The 27577-nt window shown below is 38.6% G+C and overlaps 1 protein-coding gene across 1 annotated transcript in view; it reads left to right on the top strand.

Annotated features, from left to right (window-relative positions):
* The first annotated feature begins 279 nt into the window (after nt 1–279).
* The window catches only part of LOC142439905 (speedy protein C-like), a 146909-nt gene continuing 119611 nt past the window's right edge, over nt 280–27577 (top strand). Inside the window, 1 exon segment of the mRNA XM_075542602.1 lies at nt 280–435. Coding sequence (XP_075398717.1) covers nt 280–435 — 156 coding nt within the window.

The following is a 27577-nucleotide window of genomic DNA, read 5'->3' on the forward strand; positions in this document are numbered from 1 at the left end:
ATATAGGTGCATAAGCAGATAAGAGGACCTGATAAGTCTGGGACTCTGTATCCTCACTGTAGGCACACAGTCAGTTCCAGATGGAGAAGACAAAGAATGAACAAGTCTTAGTTGGTCTTGGCCTACCTGAGGCCAAGAGAGGCATTTCACTGGAAGAGGGTCTCTATACCAGAACAAGCAAAGAAAAAATACCAGGAACTGTCATCCCCACTTATCACCTTGATGACAAGTCAAAGTAAAGAAAATATAAATCCTCACAGCTCCACCGTAGATAACAGTATGGTAAACAGAGAAAAGTTGGAAGTTGTCATGGAGTTCAACTTGCTTGGAATCACAATGAATGCTAATGGAAGCAGCAGTCAAGAGATCAAACGGCCCAGTCCTTTGGCAAAATCTGCTTTACAAGAAGACCTCTTTAATGTTTTAAACTGTCAAGTATGTTCAAAGAATGCGAGATGATAAATATCCTTCTGTGTCTTTCCCTTCAGTGTGAACAACTTTCCTTAGCAATTACTTTAAAGACTATCTGGTGGCAAGAGTGCTGTTGGTGTGTATTCTAAGATAAAACCAAAAGACTCTAACCACCCAAATGTTGAGTTTTCTGAGCAAAAGGAATTCTGAAGGGGCAAAACCAGAGGTCTAGGGTGGAGAGAGTTTGGTTTCCCAAGGGAGTGCTCTTACATTAACTCTTATTACCCTTGCAGACTGAGACAGTGCATTGCCACGATGGCAAACTACCACCGACGTAACAACAATAACTAGTCACACCTTGCCTTGTCCTTTTCCACCAATGAGGTTTTTAATGTTGTTAAAACTTCTTCCAAATAAGCCCCTGTGATTGTCCTTTGACAACATTTATCAAGATTTTTCCTTTGGGATCCCCCAAAGAGCCATCATAAACTTCTAAGTTGGTTTCTATGCCTTGACTGAGAATATATATCTGTGTTGATTGGAAATGTTTTTTTTCTGTTGTTGTTTGTTTGTTTTTTGAAGGCAGCCTAATAAATTAGGTTTATTGTTGAAATAACTGATCTGCAGCCACCCATTAATCATAGTCATGTTTAAGTATGTTTTGTTTAGAATAACCCTGTGCATGTTTGAACTGCAACTCTTGTACCAATATTTTTTACTTACCTTCATATTGGAGAGAAGCTGAATTATTTTATCTGCCTCAAGATGTTTCTGAGGAAGTTCATTTAATTGAATTGAGCCCTTGAAATGAATAATAACTCAAATAGTTAGTTACTTCAATTACTTTCTTTCCACCCAGGGGTATTTTCCACAGCTTCGTGACTTTCCTCACCTAGAGGGACAACTCTGAGCATGGCATGGGCATGGGAGGTGTTTGGTTCTGCTCTACATGTGGTCGTTGTGGGTTGGGAATGACTCAGTGGCACCTAACAAGAATAACATGTGAGTTTCCTTAATTAGTCAGTGGTTAGAAAAGAGTTTCTAAAAAGACTGCCTGCTTTCCAGGGGGTTGTCCCACTAGCTATGTGTCAGTGGAGCATTAAACTTTGCCTTATAACTTTTCAAATAAAAAACACTGATTTTTTTATTGTCTTCCATCTTGCATCATGAATTTGAAAAGTCCTCGTGGAAGAGCCTCCATAAGTACATATCCACGAATGCAGTTTTTCCTTTTGAGATCTTCTGTTGTCCTCCTTACTCTTGAATTTGATCACTTTTGGGGTCTTTCGGGTAAAGATTATCCCAAAGGGAATATATATATATATATATCTTCCCCAGGTCATGTATGTATATGTGTGATCTTCTGGAATATTATTCCACTCAAGATACTCTATCATTAACAAAAGTGAAATACTTGATCCTTCAATTACAATCACAGTGACCCAAACTAATTTTTTCTAAGTTTTTTTTCTTTATATGCTTAAAAAAATTCATAATGTCATCGAGTGGTTCCAAACTGTAGCCACCCTATCAGGCAAGGTGGGACTGGTCCCTGGGTTTCCAAAGCTGTAACTCTTTTAAGGGAGTAGAAAGCCTGGTCTTTCGCCCAAGGATCAGCTTGTAGTTTTGCTGCTGACCTTTTGGTTAGCAACCTAATGTGTAACCTCTGCACCACCAGGGCTCATTGATGTTCTCACGATGTTTATTTTAAAAATCAGACTTTTCATCAATCTATAAGCTGAAACAATAGCCAATGTGGACATATAAAAGTACTGCTATTTCATTTGGTACCTTATTAGCATTATAGAATGTTCTAACACCCTACAGGATGTTTATGGAAAACTATGAATTAGTTCACTTTCTTTTTTCCCCTTTCTGTATGTCATTATTTTGATAGTGGATTGTGAAATTTCAAAGACATAACTGTTTATCCCAACAATTGTGTATTTGAGGGATGTATTTAATATGAGCCATTTTCTTGTTAGATAGAAAGCTTTTTCTGCTGGAAATCATTTTGTGTTTTTGTTACAGCAAAATGAGAGGTCATTGCTCTAATTGAAAATTACTTCAGGGCTTTCTTTGTTGGCTTTCTAATTCTGATGATTTTGACAATATTGTATGTAATGCAGTGTAGTGGTGACTGGAACAACAAAACAAAAAAATGAGCATCTCATTTTTGTTTATAATATTCAGAGCTAAGCATTTTCTTCTTTCATAAAACAGCTGCAATTATAAAATTATCTGTTAATATTCACATTATCTTTTTCTAATTCAAGACTCATGCCTTATATTCACAATATTCTAAAGGCAATATTTATGCTAATGTTTTTGAGAGAGAACTGAATTGAATTGAACCACTTATTAATAACATATACTTTCAATGAATATCAGATATTCCACATGACTATGGTGGCATTGAAAAAGGAAGATTAATATATCAAAATTGCATATACCATAATGGGGTTTATTGTATTAAAAATAGAAGCAAGACATGATCATTTCACTTTCTTTATTCAAGTTAATGAATATGAACATTGTAGTCCTTTCATGGAGTAGACATTCTTTCAAAGTATAGTTTTATAAAAATAATGAAAAGTCCACAAAATGCATAATGTATACTCCGTTCAAATTGAGTGAGTTCTACAAGGGTAAAAATAAGTCCTCACCTTTTCCTCTAATATCACCAATATATCATAATTTGGCATTTTAATGACAACCTGTAGAGAAAAACAGATCTAAAAAGACTATGATAAAACTTATCTAAAAAAATACTCTACCAATCTTGTGCATCTTTCTATAATGCTATTCTAGGTCGCAGAGCATTCAGAACTCCCTCAGAAAGCCCTACAATGAAATTGATGTTATAAAGATGACGTTGACTGGTGTCTGTTTATATATTTTTACATTGGCTTAAGTAATAATGTGCACACTCCAATTATTATTAGCATACATATAAATGAAACCTAAAATCTTTGAGCTATTATAATTGCTGGTTTTTTGTTAAAGAATGTTGTTTGCTTATGAATTTTGGTTATGTGCAGTACGTTGTTAAGAATACATCTAAGTATATTGCTATTAGTATTCTAGTTAATACATGCACATTTATTTCAAACAAAATATCTGCAAGCAGTGTATGGCTACAGATAAGTTTGCTTAGTAATACATCTTTCTTATTCTTGTTCAAATTAAACCAAACCAAACCACTGACATAAAACTCATGGTGACACTGTGAGACAGAGTAGAACTCCCCCTCTGTGTTGCTGAGACTATAAGTCTTTACATGAACACAAAGCCCCATGCTCTTCCCATAGAGTCACTGGTGAACTTGAATGTGTGGCCCACTGTGCAACTACCATCATGGCTTGTTAGGGTGCTACTAATAGAAATGAAAGGTTCAGGGATATCAATTGCCCTTGTATGCGTGTGAAAGTTGGACATTGAATAAGGAAGATGAAGCAGAATGGATGCATTTGAATTGTGGTTCTGGAAACCCCATGGACTGCCAAAAGAACACACCTATCTGTCTTGGAAGAAGTACAGCCAGAATTTTCTTTAGAAGCAAATATAGGTGGTCCTGTTTCAAGTACTCCATACATGTTACTAAGAAGGACCAGTCCCTGGAGTAGGACATCATGTTTGCTAAGGTCGAGGGGCGGTGAAATAAGGAAGAACCTAGACCTCCTGGCTTTACACAGGAGCTGTAACAATGGAGTCAAACATGAAAACAGTTGTGAGGATGGGTCAGGACCAGGAGGCTTTTCACTCCGTTTGCACAGGGTTGCTATGAGTTGGAACCAACTGGATGATACCTTACAACAAAAACAAATATGAATCCATACAGTGACTAGTCTAATGTTTTAATATAATTACCATTAGGTATTTTAATATAATTAGAATTAGGTATTTTAATCTAATCCAGATACTGGTATCTGATATATGAATTTACGTGAATATGTGAGGAGACCCAGTAAAAAAGCCACAGTGATTTAATAACAACATGTTAAAAGAAACTTTAAAGTTACAAATAACTTTCTTTGAGTCTATCATTTGAAAGCTACATGACATTCAATTCTGCTTCCCTTTTGTTTTCTCAATCATTTAAACAGGAAAAATTTTTTCCCGTTGTATACTTTTAGAATCACACGTCATGCATTTTATCTTTTATAAACTGGATGTTACAGCCTACAAATCATATTAAAAGTAACATACTCCCTTTTTCCTTAAACTTTTCACCAAAGTACAAGGTCTCCTCTTAAGCATGCTTGAACATTCAGTATCATTTTATTTGGAGAAGCCACTGGTAATTAGTAAAGATTTGGAATTCATTGTCACAGCTTGTGCTTTCTAAGCTCTCACCCAGCTGAACTGCTCTCATTTCCTTTGCACAGCTTGACCTTTTCTAATTAATGCACAGGATTGCCTCACCGCGACTTGCATTGACGAGCTGTGCCGATCAGGAACTGACAACGTTCCAGCTCTATAAATTTCCCAAGCACTTGCATTGAGAAATAGCATGAACACATGAGTGCGGTTGAATAAGACCCAGAACTCTTTTGCTCCAGCCTACTTTTAAGAAGGGAATATTTTCAAGCCTGCTCTTCAGTTCTTTTCTCCTTACATGTATAACTAGAACATAACTTGACTCTTTGAGAGTATCCTTTTAAAACAGTGACTTTACCTATCATTTGTTATAACCTATGTAAGTGATCAATTTTAAACAAGCTAAAGCAAAATTGTGGAAAAATTGTTTGGATTACCCAGTAGAAATGGACAATGAGAAACGATATTTAAAATGATATTTCTGCATTTTTTCTTAGCATTTGTTAAATTCAACACATTTCCCGTGTAGCCATGAGTACAAACTCCCCAGCAGCAGGTTTAAGCGTAGAGCTAGGTTGGCTGCTCCTGTAGTTCTCAAGAAAGACCAGCAAAGAATAAGAATGAATTTGTAATAAAACTTGACCTATGTTCAAAGTAAGATAAAGCAGACTACAAATCACAATTACTATATAAATGCAGGCATCTCTAGGCTCACTTAATGAGCTATATCTTCTGGGTAGCTCATAACCTCCTTTCTATATGTAGTAAGCTAGCCTATACTTGTATGACCCAGCCAAGGTCGCCCTGTGGTCTCTTCTAAAGTTCAAGTGAAAAAATACTTCAAGATTTCAAATGATCATGAAATACAGCCACGAGTCAGAGAGTTTATAAGCACTCATCTCTTTACTCTCTTATGACTGAACAAAAATTACCAGATGACCTAAGAAAATACGTTAATTTCAAACTTTGACTTCTATTATTCCCTGCCACTTCCATGTATGAACTTAAGAGTGTAAAACACAATCCAATACATTAATCTCCCTTGTGGGAAAAAAATGGACCAGGTCTTAATGTCAAGTTGCTGAGAGCTGACACTTATCTGCCCTTTTCTTAGAAAAATATTCACAGCTAAGAGACACTCTGAGAAGCAAGACAGTAATTGCTTGCTATTTTATATGATATCAGCAAATTTCAAATAGGAATCTTCGAACTGTACATCATATTTTAAAGGGACACTAAACTTTCTGTCCAGGGTTTGTTTTATCTTTGAAATAGAAGAGAATGGTTATAGATCCTTTGTGGGAAAGAGAAATAAAAATCCAGTTTATATTTTCATATTTGAATTTTCAAAAATTTAATGCTTTGTATCAATGTCCATATTCAATTTCTGCTACAAATTAATGAGACAGTATGCAAAAACATAAGTTTTAAAGTGATGAACATATATGTGTAGTCCACATGATCTGGTGTCACTGTTTTATGTACATGAGATTAGTTACATTGACTTAAATGCCCAATTGACATATATCACAGCCCACAATTTCTTTTCCTTAGCATAAACAACCTTGAGGATAATTTCTTAGTTATTTGAGACGTATTTTTAAATATTATTTGTTTATTTTAAAAATCCTTCTCCTGGGGGCTCTTACAACATGAATTCTTATTATGAGTCGTCAGAATGGACGGCTCAGCGTGTTCAAAGGGCTTGTTGTGAGGTGTCATCTAATCAGTTTCCATTTATTGCAACCCCATGGACAACAGAAGACACCACCTTCTGGGTGCCATCATCCTAATCATGTTGTGTTCGAGCTCATTGTTTCAGTAATGTGTCAGTCAGTCTCCTTAAAGGCCCTCCTTTTATCGGCTTACCTTTAACTTTACCAAACAGAATACCTTCTTCGAGGGGCTGGTTTCTATTGATAACATGCTCCAGTACTTGAGAAGTCTTGCCATTCTCATTTCTAAAGAACCTCGTGGCTGTAATACTTTCAAGAAAGATTTTCTCTTCTGGAAGTCTGTGGTAATCTCAATATGCTTCCCTCACAACATAATTCAAATACATTGCTTTTTCCCCAGGCCTCCGTATTCATGACACAACTTCAACACACACGTGTGAGGGGATTGAAAGCAACATGACTTTGGTCAGGCACCCTCTAGACTTCAAAGTGAAATCCTTGCTCTTCAACACTTAAAACAAGTCTTGTGCCCAATGCAATGCTTAATTTAACTTCTTATGTTTACATAAATATTGTCTATGCATCTAAGCAAAATGAAATCCTTGATAACCTAAAGCTTATCTCTGTTTATCCTGATGTTATCTGTTAGTCAGTTGTGAGCACTTTTGTTTCCTTTACACCGAGTTACAATGGAAACTGAAGACTGCAGTTCTTGATGTGGTTTCTGCCATGATATTTTCCTCCTCTGAGACCTTCTCTGACCACTTTCTGAGCCCCTGACAATCCACTCCTTCATATATCTCACAGGTGCTGAGTCTGAAATATCTCAAAACAGCTACTCTCTAATGTGAATGGGTGATGCTAGATTGTATACCTTGCTTCTTGATTGTATCTTTCCACAATCTTCTTCCAAAATTGTAACTGGATTTCAAAGAAGCTGTGCTCATTCTAATTTCCTACCAAATTCATTTAAAGCAGCCTCGGTAGTGCAGTGGATTACTATTGAGGCTACTACGTGTAGGGACAGCAGTTGAAACCCATCAGCTTCTCTGGGAAAGATGAAAATTTCTGTTTACATTAAGATTTATGGCTTCTGAAATGTTTATATAGAATTACAATGAGTTGGAATGAACTCGATGTTCGTGGTTGGTTAAACAAACTCAAAAGTACTTAGGTACAAAATTATGAAGATATAAATTCTACCTAACCATTTGTCTACTATGTGTTTCATAACACATACTTAAGAAAAGATAATTAAAAAATAAACTGTATCCTCAGCCTTAGAATACAAAAAGGCTCCAAACTCACTGTTAACAAGTAGATGCTGATTCATGGTGACCCTATAGAACAGGATAGAACTGCCCCTGTGTGTTTCTGAGATGGTGACATTTGAGTGAAATAGATGGTTTTTCTCCCTTGGAGTGGCTGGTGGTTTTGATGCACTGACCTTGCAGCTAGCAGGCCCATGACTAATCACTACACCACCAGAGGTTATAATATAACCTGGCAAATAAGATCAGTGGCATTAGTAAGCAATGGCATGGAGCCGTTAACTATAAAGTGAGAAGTTCAAACCCATAATTCAGGCAAAGAAATCAAGATGAGCTTGTATGCTCCTGTAAACAGTATCAAAACCCATTTATAGTATCACTATTAGTTGGAATCTGCTTGATGTTAGCTGCAGCTGGATATTCAGCTAAAAAATAAGATTTTTTCCCCTTTCAATCATGGATAACTATTTGCATTGAATCTGCAAAATTAAAGGGCTTTTTCCAGTGATTTGTTTTTACCAGGTTAAAAAAAAAATCCTCCCACATCAGTGAGGAAAAGGGTGAAGGGGAGGAAAACATGCAAAAACAAAACAAACACCACGTATTTCAAAGTAAAGCAGTTATACCTGAGTTATAAACACACCTTCTCTTTCACATATGTATAAATAACATGTTTAACATAGCAAAATAATACTGTTTAGAAAGGGACTGCATTGCTATCGTCGTAAGGATGAAGTATCTGCATGAAAGGGTGCATATTTTGAAGCTTGAGTTTAAATTCTGCCTCTGCATTTTACTGTTCAACCGACTTTTATTACATTCTTCGGACTTGATTGTTCATCTGAGGACAATTAGGATGACATAATCCAAAGCTACTGTGTGTGGTTATATGGTTGCTGTTGTCCCTTGCTGTCCTTTGGCGACCTGAGATATAACAGAAGAAGCATTGCCAAGTCTGCGTCCATACCTGCTTCAATGTATGAACGATGTTTACTTGTTAATTTTGAACATTATTAAGAAGAAATGCATTTGTTGCTTCCTTAGACCATTGTATGATGGTATGGGGAAAATATGTGTCCCACTGAGTTAATTTTGAATTTCCTTTGTGCCCTCTCTTCATTGGACGTGATTGACACACTCCTGGAGTTTCTCTGCATCTAGGTGTTGGTGGTTTTGGTCTGTTTTAGTTTTATAGAACGGCGAAATTGAAAGCATAAAGTTTTAACTATTATTCAAAGTGCCTTGCCTTAGCTTCCTAAAAGCTGCCACAAATGAGTGGCTTGAAGAAACAGCCCGAGCACTTGTTGCTGTCCAGTTGATTCTAATAGTGACCCAAAATTGTCAGATTAAAACTGTGCCCCATCAGCTTTGAAGAGCTGCTCTTTTCTAAAGTATATCTCCAGGTGTTCTTCTGAAGAGTGTTTGAATGAGCTTGTACCTTTACTAGCCTTGGGTTTAGCAGCCAATTGTGCTACAGTTTGTACCACATGGACATTAGCTTGGTTTAGAAGGCTAGAAATCTGAATTTAAGGAATTAATAACCATAAGGGATGGCATATCTTGTCTATCTTGTCTGTTGCAGCTTCTAAAAGCTACCAGCAACCCTGTGGGTGTGTCTTTCTCTGCCATGTGTCTTCCTTGAATCCCTGTTTGCGGAGTTCTGATGGCTTAGTGGTCCCAGTTGGGGTGGTAACCTGAAGGCCAACAGTTGGAAACCACCAAGATCTCTTTGGGAGAAAGGGGAGGTTTTCGACTACTGTAAAGAGTTACAGTCCCAGAAGCTCACAAGGGCAGTTCTACTCCACCCTACAGGGTCACTATGAGACAGAATTGACTTGATGGCAATGAACTTGTTGATTTTAAATTCTTATTTGCGTATTTTTGCTTATTCCTCTTTCACAAAGCAGTGGTAATTATATTGGAACGCACTTTCTCAGGTGGAGCCTCATGTACACAAAGCAGAGGACCTTCTTTTACACAAGATCCTAGTCATAGTTTTGTTTTAATTGAAAAATAACAAAAGTTTGTCTTTGAGGTGATGCGGATTCATGGTGGATTCCAATAGTACAGACTGTATGATAAATTCTTCCAAGAGCCTCGGATCCGATTTAAATGGCCAGCTCCTAGTTGGTTGTCCAGTGTTTAACCAGCGGCACCACCTAGAAACCCCTAGCTACTTGGAGGAAGGTAATTCCATCCATAACAAGCCTATAGAATTCTAGTTTCTAATGCTGTAATCATTCACCACATGATAGTCATACATGTTATCCCTCTAATTCCTAGAGCCACCATCCGGCTCTCGACCTCCCACTTGCTGCATGTGGACCTGTCTCTGTACAATGAGGCATGGAGACTACACAGTCAGGAGCCTCTGGAGACACAACTTAACTTTCCTTTCCTCAGCAGTTTCTACAGGTTTCTTTGTGTTCTGTGTTGACTTTCAAATTAGCTTCATCTACTTTTTTAAAAAAACTTTCACTTCCCCTGTGGGTTTTTGCTTCTTTTCATTAGGATGAATTACCTGATATTTCTGCAAATCTTTACCCTGATCAGGCAGTGGCCTCTCTTGGGCTTCCTTCCTGCGTGATCTGCGGCAGGCTGAGCTCCGATGGAAATTGAACACCCCAAGGAGGCTCTGCTCATCCAGCAGCGTAGCTAGAGCTCTTTCTGGTGTGTCTCTTATTGGACTTTCTTCTCCTTGAAATGAATTAAATGAGGTTGGTGATACACAACGGGCCCTCACTGCTCAACCATTCAGTTGGGAAACTACCTTGCAATTAAGGATAAAGGCAGGTGAAATAAGAGTGATCTTTTTTTGTTTGTTTAATAGCTTCTCAGGAGACATGATTAGCAAAAGCTGTGACTATGCTTAGTGCATAGTGGTAAGAAAATTGGTAAGTAAATAGATGGGGAAAATGCTACCTTGTTTTTCCCCTCCTAAAAACCATCAGCTACATGTACAGAAGTCAAATGCTCTCTGAAGCCCCTGGTTTAGGATCAATTTAATGTGAAACTTTTTGATTATCTTTACAAGCAGTAAGAATTTTACAGGGATAACTAGATTGACTATAGTCTCTATATGTTTAAAAGTTTAGCTTAGAGGAAAAAAAATCCCCAATATGTCTGCTTACATATCTGTTAAACAGGTTTCTAGATAGATGCAAAATATTTGAGGTGCAAAAACAGTGATAGCTGAACAGCGATGCTGCTCTGCTTAAGCAAAAACAAACAAACACAGCAACAACAAAAGCAGAAAGAACTCCCAAACAAATAAACATCGTGTCGAGTCTAACTCATAATGAACCTATATAGGGTTTCTTTCACAGTAAGTCTTCACAGGGATAGACACCCTCATCTTTCTCCCGCATAACAGATGGTGAGTGTGACAACCGTGCAGTTGGAAGACGATTTCTCTCCCACAGACCCACCATCCCTGTACTGCTAACCAAGCCTCTGGCCATCAAGTCAGTTCTAACTCATCACAGACTTAGAATGGGTTCCTGCACGGTAAAGCTTTATGAAAGAAGACAGTCTCATCTTTTTGTCAGAGTGTGTTCTGTGGGTTTGAACCACTTTATTCTGCATTCAGCAGTCCAACGTGGATCAGATGTCACCAACACATCTCCTTCTAAGAAAAAAAGGGATATTTTTATACATTTGATTGTAGCTTACATTAAGGGGTTAATAATTATAAAACATGAAAATTGTATCTAGGTTGGGAAAGGGCACCTTGTCTGTTTCCAGGATGCTTTCTGCTACACTGTGCAGCGTCACTATGAGCACAAGTGGGAACACGTGTCTGACTCTTGCCTGACTCTTTCCTGGGGCTCACAAGAGTAAGTTTCAGCCTGGTTATTCTTCAGCTTTTGTATTTTCCGTCCTGAAAGCACAAGCTGATTATTTGTTTTAATTTTTATAACTAAGGTATACAACCTACGCTATTCAGAGAACCTGCTTGCTGAAAGTGAGGACAACTTGAAGTACTTGCTGATGAAGGTCAAAGGTGTTAGCCCACAGAATGTATTACAGCCCATTGCAAAGAAAAGAAGAATCCTGAAAACTGTAACAGTAAGTGGCATCATGAGAGATGGAGACAAGATTGACTTTGCTAATGATTTTGTCTTGCCTGGGTCTACAATCAATGCTCACGAAAACATAAGTCAAGAGATTAACCGAGAAGTTCCATTGGGTAAATCTGCTATAAAACATCCCTCTATTGAAAAGCAGGGAGGTTACTTAGAGGACTAAGTTGCACCTGACCCAAGCTATGGTGTTTTCAATGGCCTCACATACATGTGGAAGTTGACAAAGAATAAGAATGATCAAACAGGGATTGATACGTTCGAGTTATGGTGCAAGAGAAAAATATTGAAAACACTATGGACTGGCAAAAGAACAAGCAATATGTCTTGGAAAAAGTATGGTTTCTTAGAGGCAAGGATGTGAGACTTTGTTTCAATTACTTTAGACAAGTTGTCAAGTAAGGACAACATGCTGAGTAAAGTGGAGCAAGACCCCCAATTCATATGTCCTTTATAACCATAATTCCTTAAGTACTAGATTATTTCTCTGTGGCTATAATCCCATTTTGCAGGGACATTTCTGCCATTAGGACAGAATTAAGGTGACATTATTATTGAATTTAGTAGAGGGTGTGACTTCTCCCCTTGGGATATGGTGTGCTGAAAGACAAAAAGTAGGCCTCCATCAAAGCCATTCTTCTGTGTATACGTGCCATCTTGGAAACACAGGGAGAAGGCCCAGAACCATCTGATGAAAAGCACAATGAGGATCCCTGTGTGTTGTGGAAGAGGCGGAGACCAGAGGCACCAAACAGTGTGGCATGGATATTGTGGTACAGAAGAAAGCACCCTGGTAGAAATCAATGGCTGAGGTAATGAAACTATGAGATTGAGCCAAGAAGCAGCACTGAGACTAAATGACTGAGCAAAGTATCTGCAAGGCTGAGGACCAGAGAGAGAGACTTTGCTTATGGACAACGAGAGGAGTTGTGTGGACAAATTACTGTATCCTTATTTTTCACTCATCCTGAACTCTAGTGACATGGCAAATACCCGAATAAAAAACAAAACCCAAATCCCTGCCAATGAGTCATTGCTGACTTACAGCAACCATGCAAGACAGGGTGGGGCTGCTCCTATGAATTTCTGAGACTAGAACTCTTTATGTGAATAGAAAGCCCCATATTTAGGCCACGGATTGGCTGGTGGTTTCAAACTGCTGACTTTGCAGTTAGCAGCCCAATGTGTAACCACCAGGGCTCCTAGCCCCCCTAATAAGCCCTCTTCATTGTGAGCCATGTTTGTGAGCTATGTGTGGGCATTGTAGTGAATTATTGAACCCAGCATAGAGTCAGAGTGGTGCTGGAGGTATAGTTGTCAGCTTTGGTGAAGAAGGATAGAATATGCAGGCATATATGAACCCTGCCTCATGACCAGAGGGGGATGTATGGCCCCCTGAGCCATTTTTTTTCAATTAGGAAACTAAAACAAATCATAAGGTATCTAAAACAGACCATACTATAAAAATAAAAATCTTAATAACTCTTAACCCACTTGAGATAAGGTTTATTGTGTCAACCAGGCCAATAAACACATGTGGGATTAATTGAAGGGCAAAGAGATAAATGGCTCAGTGAACCTCCCCTTTCTAGTTCTTGGGTCTCTCTTTCTGATGTTCACACCAGGATATAGCTGCCTTAACCAGTTCCCTGCTTTAGCCGGTAAGGCTTGGTTCCTTCAAGACATCCCTGAGGAGAAGCCACATGGACCTCCCCTGCACAATCACTGATTTGACTTTCCTCTTGGAGCCGGCATCATTGTGTGTGTTCTTTGAGATGAAGGAGGACTTTGTGGATTGGTCTTGGACATATGGGCTAATGTTGGACTTGTGGGCTTGGACAGCACTGGCTTGGGATGCTTTCTGAATGTACACTTACACTTTATATAAAACTCTCTCTTATACATATGAGTTTCTGTGCATTTGTTTTCCTAGTTTATCCAGACTAGCATAGCACTCTTCATTTATTTTACTATGAATCTATTTAGTACCCCCTTAATTAAATCATTTCAGTAAGAATTACATTAATATCTAACTTATAATGGAAAGCAGCAAAGACAAGTCAATTCATCATATATCCTAATAAAGTTACAAAACTAATGAACAAAAGTAGACAAAATGAATGGACCCTCTGCAGTTCACTTGGGGCTAAAGCAACTTCAATCTGACAAGCTACTCTTTTGAGAGGAGCTATCCTTGGCTGCACTGTAATGAGACAAAGGATAGTGGATGAGGTATTATTTACAAAACTTATCTTCAGCCACCACTAATTACAGAGACATATTAATTATATTTTGTTTGTAATAAAACTATATAGGTAAGAATAGAAGTACCAGTACATATACTTAAAATATTAACCCTATATATGAAAAGAATCGTTCCACTCAAATTTTCTGTTAAATCTAAAATTCATTTGGAATGTAAAAAAAAGTTCTTATTGCATAGCTTTATGTAAATTGAAGTATGAAACATATCACTATGGTGATGACTTATATATTCATGTTATTGTTGTTAGGTGCAACTGAATCTGCTCGGATCCATAGCAATCCTATGAACAACAGAATGAAACACTGCACAGTCATCTTCCCCCACCCTTACAATTATTCCTATACCTGAACCCACTGATTCAGCTTCTGTGTCAATCCACCTCATGTAGAGATTTTCTCTTTTTTTTTCTCCTCCTCAACTTTACCAAACATGATATCTATCTCTAGGGACAGGTCTATCTTGACAATATGTCCACACTCTGTAAGACCAAGTCTCACCACTACTTTCTCTATGGAGCATTCTGCCCATTCTTGTTCCAATACAGATCGGCTTGCCTTTTTGCAGGACATGGTACATTAAATATTCTTCTCCAGCACCACAATTCCAATATACCATTTCTTCTTCGGTCTTTTTTTAAAATCATTTTATTGGGGGCTCATACAATTCTTATCACAATCCATACATGCATCCATTGTGTCAAGAACATATGTACATTTGTTGCCATCATCATTCTCAAAACGTTTGCCTTCTACTTGAGCTCTTAATATGTTCTGCTAATTTTCCCCTCCCTCCCCACACACCCCTACCTCATGATCCCTTCATCATTCATATATTGTTATTATTTTGTCATATATTACACTGTCTGATGTAGTCCAATTTTCACAGGCATATGAGGCAATGGAGAATACCATGGGTTGGATCAGGCACACCTTATTCCTTAAAGTGACAATCTTGTTTTTCAAATATTCTAAAGACATCTTGTGCTACAGATTTAATTAATGCAACCTGTCTTTTGATCTCTTGACTGCTGCTTCCATGAAGCACTGATTGTAGATCCAAGTAAGACACAGTCCTTTAAAACTTCAACCTTTTCTCCATTTATTATGATGTTACCTTTCGGTTCAATTTTACCAGAAGTATGATCTTCCATACTTTGATTTGTAATCCATACCGAAGGCTATAATCCATGGTCTTCATTAGTCGCCCTCACTGTCAGCAAACAAGGTTGTGTTATCTGCATATGGCAGCTTGTTAATAAGCCTTCCTCTGATCCTGATGCCGAGCTCTTCTTTACAGAATCCAGTTTCTATGGTGATCTTCTCAGCATACATAATGAGCAAGTATAGTAAGAGGGTACAAACCTGACACCCAACTTTTCTTACTTTAAACCTTGCAGTATTCCCTTGTTCTGTTCACACAATTGTCTGCTGATCCATGTACAAGCTCTGAAGGAGCACAATGAAGTGTTTTGAAATTCCCATGCCTCTGAAGGTTTCTCATATTTTATAATGCCCCACACATTCAAATACCTTTGTATAGTAAATGAAACAGAATTGTTGTCAACCAATCTTGGATAAGGTCCCCAAAACATCAAATAGAAAGTGGATGCCATTTTAACAAGTGGTGCTGGAAACAATAGGTAGCCACATGTAGAAAAATGAAACAAGATGTTTACCTCACCCTATGCACAAGAACAAACTCAAGATGGGTCACAGACCTAGAAGTAAAACCCCAAACTATCATGACCATCAAGGAAGGAATTGGAGCAAAGTTATGATCATTGGCCCAGGGAATTCATAGGCTCACTGCAATAGGGAAGGGTACACACACAGGTGAACTGGAAATTGACAAATGGAACAAATAAGAATAAAGCAACTGTGCAATTTGAAAGACTTCACCAAGAGGATGAAAAGACAGCCCACAGACTGGGAGAGGATTTTTAGTAATGACACATCAGGCAAAGGGCTTATTACTAAAATCAACAACACCCTCATGACCTGCAAAAAGAAGAAAACAATTAACCCTCTAAGGAAGTGGGCAAAAGAACTGAAAAGAAGTTTCACTAGGAAGGAGACACATATGGCCAACAAACACATGAGAACGTGTTCCCATTCATTAGCCATAAGAGAAATACAAATTAAAACAACCATAAAATAACATCTAACACCCCAGAGCTTAGCTTAAATCAGAAAATCAGAGAGCAGCAAGTATTGGAGGGGCTGTGGTGAAGTAGGAACCCTTCTCCACTGCTGGTGGTCATGTAGATTTGTACAGCCACTGTGAAAGTGATCTGGCGATACTTAAAGAAAATGGAAATTGATCTACCTTATGACCCAGCCATCCCTCTACTGGGCGTATACCCAGAGCAGGTAAGAAATAAAACACGACCAGTCATCTGTGCTCCAATGTTTATTGTGGCACAATTCTTAATCCCAAAGAGTTGGAAACAACCTAAATTTCCATCAATAGATGAGTGGATTAGTAAATTCTGGCACATACATGCACAGAAAAGCACAGATGATCCCGTGAAACACGTTGTTTAACGGAAGAGTTGAAAGGAATTATATTAATCGAGGTAAGGCAATCTTGAAAGGACAAGTATAACATGAGTACCCTGAGGTAAGTATAATCAGCTCAGCAGGAACAGAAGAAAAGACAACTATCTCAGAATATACAAGTGGAAGCATAGGCAGTTGGAGGGAGGTCCCACAAAACCCAGGGAGGTACATGTGAACCCAACATAAAGAAGGGGAAAGAAGGAAGAAGTAGGGAGAATGGGGTTTAGGAGAAACTGAGATGATGACATGGGGGAACAAACCCACACAGGAAGAGATTATTGGTTGTGTCTCTACAGAATTGGAGTGTGTTTACAGACCTCACCAGGAAGCACCAAACCAGGACGGAAATGTAACACGCAAAGGAATGCATGAAAAGACTGGACTACAGGGCAGGCTCAAACAGAACCAGCCTGACCGCCACCCTGGAAATATGTGTGTTTCTCAGAAAACAACACTAGACCTTTTGGTGGGGGGTAGAAACTGACCTACCATGCCCAGAGAAAAGCAAACCAAGAAGGAAAAAAGAATAAGGGGCACATAACCACATACCCCCATTCAGGGAAAAGAACAACAGAAACCAAAGGGGATGAAATATAGCTGTGGATGTTGGATTTGAAAATAATTAACAATCTACAATCCATCAAGGGACCACGAGGTTTGGTGGGGGGATGGTTGGTTGGGGGAAGGAGGGTAAAAAAGAGGAGCTAATCCCAAGGGCTCAATTGAAAGTAAATGTCTAAAAAAGAACAATGGAGATATGGGGAAGATGGTGACAGATTAACATATACCAGAGGAACTCCGCAGAATTCAGCCCAGGAGAGCTCCTTAGAGGGAAATTTAACACTGCTGGAATGAAAGAGGAACATCATAAAGATAAGTAGGCACAGATCCACGGGGATTTGAGGGTCTGGGGGCTTTTGGCTGGAGGCCGGCTGGGGCTTGACCTGGGCACTGCCACTGTCTCCACCAGAGCTGGGACCATTTGGAGCCTGTAGGGCAGCTTGCTCTCAATGCAGTCACAGTTTGCCACAGCCTGCCTCAGGGCAGGGAATGTACCCTTGCAGCTACATGGGCAGGGATCTGGGTTTAGCTACATTGTTGCTCTTGTTTCCATCTCTTCTCTCTGCCCCGGACCCCCTCGGTCTTGGAGGGCTGTGCAGGGGCTTTTTCTCAACACAGGTACAGCTTGCCACTGCTGCCTCAGAGCAGGGACTAAACTCTTGCAGCTCCACTGGCGGGGATCTGAACTCAGCTATATTTTTGCCTTTGTTTCCATCTCTTCACTAACTTCCCCCCTCCCCCAACCCCCACAGGCTCAGCTGGCTTGCTTGTTAATTTTTCCCCCATCTTTGTCTCTTTCTTGGTCTCGCACACACTACTGCTAACCTTCACACAGCCCCCCTTAGCCTAGGGCTTTACAACTGCACCACATCCAGCTGTGTTAGCTCCACCCTGTGTAGCTAGCCCAAGGCTGAGAAAGCCCTGCTGACCTCCAGGAGGGGATACGCTGCTCAACTTCTTACAGGGGAATTCCTGCCTGTGTGCCTGGCGTCCTAAGGTAGCTCGGCCAACACTCCTCGATGTTCCAAGCTCCTTCAGAAACCTCTGCAACACCAAAGCAGGCAACCGACCAGCCTTCTGGTCAGTCCCCTGAGAGGGAAGACACAGGAGGATAAAGTGGTAGGTTAATTCCATAATGAAATAAGCTGTAGGCAGCTCAAAGAAGCATTCCTACAAGTATCCCAGAGAGAGCCAGTGCTCTTCGATTCCCTGGAGAATGACACCTGGCTCCTCTAAAACAACACAATGCAAACAGCCATCAGCCCCAAAATGCAAAAATGGGAGAAACAAAAAACAATGACCGAGGATTTCCTGAAAATAACTACATGCATAGAAGAAGCAGACATTGAGCTGCCACAGAAAGAAATTTTCAGAATGCTACTTGTATTCATATAGGATATGAGGGAAAGAATAGAGAAAAAGTATGAGGTGATAGAGGAGATAAAAACCATAAAACAAAGAGAAATACAGGAGCTTACAGAGGAGATAACAAAAACCGGTAGCAGAAACACGGACCTTGAGAAACGACTGGAGGAAGCAGAGAACCTCATCAATGCCAAGCAGACTTTAACAAACGCGAACAAAAATCTAATAAGATCATCAGAGACGCTGAAGAAAACTTAAGAGCTATGTCTGATGCTATGAAGCAGAACAACATTATAACTATTGGCTTACCGGAAGAAGACACAACAAAGAAGTCATCTGCAACAATAGTGAGAGAATTCTTGGAGGAAAACTTCTCCAGCTTAATAAATGAAAACCAGGCAACCATTCAGGAAGCTGAAAGAACACCAGATAGACTGAATCTCAAGAATAAGTCACCAAGACACATATAATAGTTACATCATTCATCTTTGAGGAAAAGGAGAAAATCATGAGAGCAGCTAGGGAAAAACAAGCAATCACATTTAAAGGTTCCCAAATGAGAATATGCTCAGACATATCAGCAGAAACTATGAAGAAGAGGAGAGAGTGGAGTAACATATTCCAAAAATTGAAGGAAAACAATATAAACCCAAGAGTACTCTACCCAGCCAAATTACCGATCAAGATAAATGGAGAAGTGACAGTCTTCCCAGACAAGGAAAAAACTCAAAGAATACGTTAGAAGAAACTCAGCCCTACAAAAGTTCCTTGCTGACCCAGTATGGGCAAAAGAACAACACTCACCAAGCATAAATAAGAGACCACCACATAGAACAACCTCACCTAGAGGGCAAAACAGTGAAAACAGACGTCAAGATAGCATTGGCTTAAATATGGAAAGAATTCAAATTCTGCTGAAGTAAGCTTTAAAAAATGAAAAAGGGGCATAAGGAAAAAGCTACGGTATACAAACATTCCTGGGGTGAGGACCAGTTAATATGACAGACACCAGACCAAATACAGGGATATATATATATATATATATATATATATATATATATTAGACAACTAGAAAGGAGGTAGGGAAAGGAATAAAAATAATAATAAAGAGATGGGTGGCGAGGGCACTGGGCACTAACCCACCAAAGGGGAGGGTATTGTTTATATCTCCACAGGGAAAGAGGGGAAAGATTTCAACCCAGTGCGCCAAGATGTGAATGCAACATGCCGGTGTGGAGTAGGGAACCAGTGGAGAGGTCTGGGGGGCTGACCCCAACCCCAACTACTAAGTGAACACCTGCCCCTTCCCTCAGAAGAATTTATTTAAAAGGCCAACACTGAATCTGTAGCTCTAGGAGAGGGACGTATCTGATCAGAGTACAATGGAGCAGATGAAGGGGGAGGAAGAGAGGGTGAAGCACATACTGGCCCACCAAGCCATGAGGATGAGAGGACCACATGGCCGGCTCTACTATGAGACATGACGACCCTCACTGACCCATTGCCCTATAGGAGACAACACCAGAGACACAGTGTGGGCACTGCACCTGATCTGATTCCACCACACCGAGGCAAAACAATAATGGGGTGCAACAGAACAGCCAGGGAATGGAGCGGTGAGGTCCCCAGGGAAAGTTGAAGGTGGATTTGGGGGCCAGGGTGTGGTGCCCTAACTGACTGGACTGGAAAACACTCCTAAAGGCCAACAAACAATTCTTGAACTAACTACAAGCTTTTCTTTTTTGTTGTGTTTTGTTTTTTTGTCATTTGTTTGTTATTGTTCCTGTTGTATATTGTTGCTTGGTTTTGCTCTGTCTTGTTTTTGTGCATGCTATTATCTCTGCAGGTCTGTCTAAATAAGTTAGACTGAATGAACAATTGGAGGAGAAAACAGCAGGACCGACAGTTCCTCAGGGACATGGGAGAAGGGAACGTTTGGGGAAAGGTAGTGGTGCTAATAAACCCAGGGACAAGGGAACAACAAGTGATCCAAATTGGAGGGTGTGGGAGGCCTGGTTTGGCATGATCAAGGATAATGTAACCAAGAGGAACTGCTGAAACCCTGGTGGGGACTGAGCATGGTAGTAGGACTGGAGAAAAGTCAAAGGAAAAAGAGGAAAGAGCTGGGAGGCAAAGGGCATTTATAGAGGTCTAGATAAAACATGTACATATGCAAATATATTTATATATGAGGATCAGGAAATAGATCTATGTGTATACATTTATAGATTTAGTATTAAGGTAGCAGAAGGACATTGGGCCTCCACTCAAGTACTCCCTCAATGCAAGAATACTTTCTTCTATTAAATTGGCATTCTATGATGCTCACCTTCCCGACACATCCGGTGAAGAAAAAGAGGGTGAACAATCAAATGTGATGAAGAAAGCTGATGGTGCCTGGCTGTCAAAAGATATAGAGTCTCGGGTCTTAAATGTTTGAAGATAAACAAGTGGCCATCTGGCACAGCAGCAATAAAGCCCACATGGAAGAAGCATACCAGCCTGTGTGAGCAAGGTGCAGAAGGAATCAGTTATCAGGCATCAAAGAACAAAAAATCATATCCTTGTGTACTCACCTCCCTGATATGACCACTGAAGACAAATGGGTGCATAAGCAAATGTGGCGAAGAAAGCTGATGGTGCCCGGCTATCAAAAGATATAGCATCTTGGATCTTAAAGGCTTGAAGGTAAACAAGCGTCCAATGGTTCAGAAGCAACAAAGCCCACAAGGAAGAAGTACACCAGCCTGTGTGACCACAAGGCGTTGAAGGGATCAGGTATCAGGTATCACCAGAACAAAAAATCTTACCATAGTGAATGAGGGAGTGAGTGTGGAGTGGAGAACCAAAGCCCATTTTTAGGCCACTGGACATCCCCTTACAGAAGGTTCTTGGGGAGGAGATGAGCCAGTCAGGGTGTGATATAGCAACGATGAAAAATACAACTTTCCTCTAGTTCCTAAATGCTTCCTCCACCCCTTCCAACCCTCACTGTCATGATCTGAATCCTACCTTACAGGTCTGGCTAGACTAGAGGATGTACACTGGTACAGATGGGAACTGGAAACACAGGGAATCCAGGGCAGATGCTCCCCTCTCAGGACCAGTTGTGTGAGTGGTGATACTGGGAGGGCATAGGGCAGCTGGGTTGGAAAGGGGGAACTGATTTCAAGGATCTACATGTGACCTCCACACTGGGGGACAGACAACAGAAAAGTGGGTGAATGGAGACATCGAACAGAGCAAGATATGACAAAATAATAATTTATAAATTATCGAAGGTCATGAGGGAGTGGGGAGGGAGGAGGGAAGGGAAAAAATGAGGACCTGATGCCAGGGGCTTAAGTGGAGAGCAAATGTGTTCAGAAGGTTGAGGGCAATGAATGTACAAATGTGCTGTACACATCTGATGTATGTATGGATTGTGATAAGAGTTGTATGAGCCCCTAATAAAAATAAAGAACAATGAAATTTATGTATGGATATGTTTGATACAATTTGATGTATGATTTGTAACAAGAGCTGTAAGAGCTTCCAATAAAATTATTTAAAAAAAACAAAGAATAAACAGAATTGTTGCCTCTAAAAATTTGGAGTTTCTAAAGCACTTTTATATTCATATAGCTTGCATAATAATTTATAGTACAGATAGTTATTTTAAAATATTTCATAAGTTGTAAATAAAAACATCAATATAAATATTAAATAAGATATTCTTGTTCCCTTATTACTTGTTAATACATTATTACAGGGCACTCCAATGTAAACATTGTTTCAATGTTTTTTTTTTCATCATTCCCCAGATACATATAATAGACACTTTTCCTCAGATACTTGTAGGTATTCTGTAGATGGAGCTTTAGATACGTGAGTTGGGATAATGCAGGTGTTCTTGTTTTATAAATACACAGAGAAGGGAGGGGGTGCCAACAGTTAAATCCATCACAGAAACACTTCCCTGCAGCATCTGGTGGTAGTTCATTTTGTCTACATCTTCCTGGTAATAAATGCTTAGATTTTTAAAGAGTCATCAATTACAGGGCCTCCATGATAAACAAGAAGTACCCTGAAAATTAGTCACTGAAAACCTATGAATAGCAGGAAATATTTATATATTGCTAGAAAATGAGCAACCCATGCTGAAGGAATTCAAAATAAGACTGGGCTAAGGTTACCCCTTGGAAGTAAAGTTCACGTTAATGACTTGGATGGAACAACACTTTTAGGACCTTCATTTGCTGATGGAGCATGACTCAAAATAAGAATGAAAGGCTTTAAAAAGTACAAACAACTGGCATGTCGAATGTAAAAAGTATGAATCTAGATAATTTGGAATTTGTCAAAAATAAAAGAAAATGGGTAAAAATGGATATCTGTGGCACTAGTGAACTGAAATGGACTGATAATCTCCATTCTGATTGGGGCAACGTATCTGGCATGAAGAAATAAAAGTTCTAGTGACTTCTTTGGGAGAAAGTCAAAGTCTCTAGTAAAGTTACAACCTCAGAAATGTACAGGGGAAGTTCTCCCCTGTCCTATATCTTTGCTGCAAGTCAGTGAATTTGAGTCTTCGGAAGCAAGTTCTCCAGTCCAAAATTGATCAAATATACAATCTCAATACATGGATAATTTCTAGTAATTTGAATATAAATGTTGGAAACACAGAGGAAGGATCAGTAATTGGAAAACTAGGGTTTGTTGATAGAAATTACGCTGGATATTACCTGACAAAATTTTGCAAGACCAATCACTTCAATGTAAATACCACTTTAAATAAAATAAATGGTGACTATACATGTGAACCTCATTAGATGGAATAAACAGAAGTCAATTGATTACTTCTGTGGCAAGAAACAATAGAAAAGCTAAATTTCATTAGTTAAAACAAGGCCAAGGTTTACTGTTGGATTGACCAGCAAATAGGCCTATGCAAATTTAGGCTGCTCCTGAAGAAAATTAAAAGGAGGCAATGAGAGTACATTAGCAGCTTGTGTATTCTACCTTAATATAGGGACCATCTCAAGAAGAGATTTGACAAATGGAACACCAATGGCCAAAGAATTGACAAGTGTGAGTGTACATCAAGAACAATGTTTTTAAAAGCCAAAATTGTTTAAAATACAAGAACAAAGTTAATACCAAATTAAATGGCATGAGAGACTCAAACTTGCTCTTGAATGTAGAGAAGCTAATTCAAGTTGAAGAAATGACTTACAAAGGATTTTAAGAGAAAATAGCTGATGAAGATGAAAAAAGCATAGTACAAAGAGTCGGAATTAGAAATGCAAAGGGAAGAACGCATTTAGCATATCACAAGCTGATATAATTGAAGAAAACATTTTAAGACTTAAGTTTCTGTAGTGCAGTGGGAAAATATTGGATGCTGCAAAAAGCATCAGAAGAAGGTTGAAGCAATATAGTCACTCTACTAAATAAAATTTTTCAACACTCAGCAAATACTAGAGGTAGCGTATGATCAAGGATTGATAATATTGAAGGAAGTCTAAACTACATGGAAGACATTTTTTTAAAGTCTCCATGAATTGATGGATACTTATTATTATGTTTCAACAAACTGACACAGTGCTGGAAGCACAGACTAGCCTATGTCAAGAAATTTGGTTGACAGCTACCTGACAAACTGACTGGAAGATATCTTCATCTGTGTCCATTCCAAAGAAAGGTGATCAGTCTGAATGGAGAAATATTAAATATCATTAGCATCATATGCAAGTATATTTTTACTGAAATGAATTTTAAAATTGTTGCAGCAGTACCTGGACTGTGAGCTACTCATAATTCAAGTCAAATCCAGAAGTGGATACAGAAAAATACTGTTTATGTCAGATGGAGCTTGGCTGTGACTATGTGGAGTATGAAGAAAAGATACTGTGGGTAGCTCTGGGAAGGAGCACTTGAGACTACTTAATTGTACTCATGAGGAATATATATACATGAGCAACAGTCAGTCATTCAAATAAAGCAAGACTATACCACATGGTTCACATCAAGAGAGGTGTGAGTCAGCGTTTCCTTATTTTGTTGAGAGAATATTCTGAGAACCTGGACTCTGTGAAGAACACAGCATCAATAGTGGAGGGATTCTCAGTAGCAAACTGTAATATATAGAAGCTACAAACTAGTTTGATGAATGTGAAGGTTTCTAGTAGCACTCTTGTGTTTGTCTGGTTTGCCTAGAGAAAACAAACTCATAGACACTCATATGTGTATAAGAAAAAGTTTTATAAAAAAGAACATTTGTATATTGAGAAAACATCCCATCACAGTTCAGATCAAGTCCATAAATCACATATTTGCCCATCTGTCCGATAATAGTCCATAAATTGCTGAGTAGATTCATGCAGCATGTGTAATGATGTGGAACTCAAGAAGATCACAGACCAGCAGGTAGAAGGATTTGTGGTTTCAGTGTTCACACTAGAGAAAATATTATTCAGATTACAAAGAAGTAACTATGTTTTGAAGATAATTCAATGAAAAGGACATGAAGCAAGGGATATTATTGCTGATGTGAGCTGGATATTGGCTGAAAGTAGAGAATACCAAAAAGATGTTTACTTGTGCTTTACTACGCAAAGACATTCCACTGCATGGTTCATAACACACTAGGGGCGGCCTTAGAAACACTATAGTGTACATATGTGGAACCTGTACATGAGTCAAGAGGCAGTTATGTGAACAGAACTAGGAAATACTCCATAGTTTAAAATCAGGAAAGGTGGGGGTGAAATTTGTCTCCTCTGACCACAGGCATTCAATCAGCCTGCTGAACAAATCATCAGAGAAACTGGAAGAAGAATGTGGCATCAGGCTATGACTTATTAACAATCTGTGATACACAGATGACAAAATCCTGCTTACTGAAATGAGGAAGACTTGGAACACTTACTGATGAAGATTAAAGATTGTAGGCTGTTACAGAGATTTGATCTTCATGCAAATTATACCTTAATCCTCACAACTAGACCAGTGGGTTACTTCAAGACAAATGGAGAAAAGTTTGAAGTTATGAAAGATTTTGTCTTCCTTAGATCCACACAATGTTCATTGAAGCAACAGCCAAGAGATAAACAGACAGATTTCATTGGATAAATATGCTGCACAAAACCAGGTGGAGTAATGAAATTCAGGGATGTTACTTTGAGAACCATTAACCAAACTGTTACAGTTCAAACCCGCCAGGTGGTCTATGGGAGAAAGACGATGCTGTTTCAGTCTATAAAGATTACAGCCGTGGAACTCCTGTGGAGCAGCGCCACTTTTTCCCATAGGCTCGCTGTTAGCTGGAATCGACTTAATGGCAAGGGGTTTTTGCCACATACATGCATGGAGTCCCTTAAAAGTTCATAGAAAAATGGAATGAAAAGATAATGTATTTTTCCGCTCAAAAGCTTTGACTCATGCACACAACACACAAATATCCATATCAGACTACTGTTTAATTTTTAAGGTAGAAAATAATGTATGATTTCTTACCTCCTGTAGAAAATGGAATAAATTTTGTTACTGATCACTTAGATGAATTAAGTCTTCATAAATATAAATGGGAATATAACCTGGTAGGAAAATACAACTTCATCTTTTATACATAATCATGACAAAATTAATTCCATAAAGCGTTGACCACTTTCAATAGTAAACCACAGCATGCTTGATGCTGTGCATGATATTACTTATAAAAGTAGATAATATGATTATAAGGTATGTAAATTGTCTTTTCGGAAGAGTAGCAACTATTCTGTACAACTTAATGATTGCAAATTTCATAATTATTGGTGTTTTCATTATTCATTTGTTCTATTATAAAAATAACAGATGGTTATAATAAACTGTGCAAACAGGTAACATCAGTGGTAAAGTAGACTTTGATAAATCTTTTAATTAATTCTATTTCTGGGAATAAGAAAAAGCATTAAACTATGTTGGGCAAAATCATTCAGTAAAATAATGTAATTAACTTAATACAATTACTTCATCATATTTTTATCAATAAAAATAAAAGTAGATAAGTTAAGATCCAAAACCATATTTTAAATTATGTTCAGAATATATCTCTCTGTGACAAAATTAAAGGACCTCTGTTTGTAATCCAGATTTATCTTCCCTTTTCTGTAAAACACTGAAAAATCACTTTGTCTAATGAAAAATCTTTCTAAAGAATAAAGGGCAACAGATGGGAAAACTTGAAAATCAAAAGTAATTTAAGAATATTAAGAAAACACAATTTCCTTTAAAAATTTGGTGATTGGCTATTAGAAGACCAATGTGTTATAATTGCTTTTAAATGTGAATGAACACAAATCAAACTTTGATTTCATTATTGCCTGTTGCTTTTTTGATTTCAAAGCATGGCTTGGACAGGTGCTTTATTTGCATAGCACACCTGCTTATCAGTCTGTTTTACTAGGGTTGCTAGCATGCATGTGGCTATGATTCTGGAAGGTATGCCATTGTTATTTCTAACACGAAGACATTCACCCCTGGTGGACAGATTGTAGCAAAGTTTCCAGATGAAAACAAGCAATCTACTTCCAAAAATCATCTGATGAAAACATGGACTATAACAGAAAGCTGTCCCACTTGCTTGGTTTAATGTCATCAGGATGGTCACTGGAGGAGGACTTCAAGTTTGATGAGGTAGCAGATCACCAAGAGTGAGAATAACACTCAGTGGAATGGATTAGCACAAAGCTTGAAACTCAAACAATCCAAATATGAGAATGATAGTACCGTTCCACCTTGACTGATGATCATTTGGAAGTGTGCTTGAGGCTGGCTGTCAGCAGCTACTGTCGGACTATGCAGCCCTGGGTCATTCCATTCAGTGCAAGTCATCAGAGTAAACACAGGTAATGACAAAAAATGTCCATAGTTAATTGTGTTGGGTTGTTCAATATGGACTAATGCGGTTATGCAAGGTACATAAGCGTACATTGTACATATAAAGAATTCTCAATGAATTTATGAATAAATGTAATAAATAAAATATGTTTCGCATTTTTGTAGTTGGTAGATCATTTTGACTTGATCATTTTATAAGTAGCTC

Source organism: Tenrec ecaudatus, chromosome 2 (assembly GCF_050624435.1).
Source record: "Tenrec ecaudatus isolate mTenEca1 chromosome 2, mTenEca1.hap1, whole genome shotgun sequence".
NCBI lineage: Eukaryota > Metazoa > Chordata > Mammalia > Afrosoricida > Tenrecidae > Tenrec > Tenrec ecaudatus.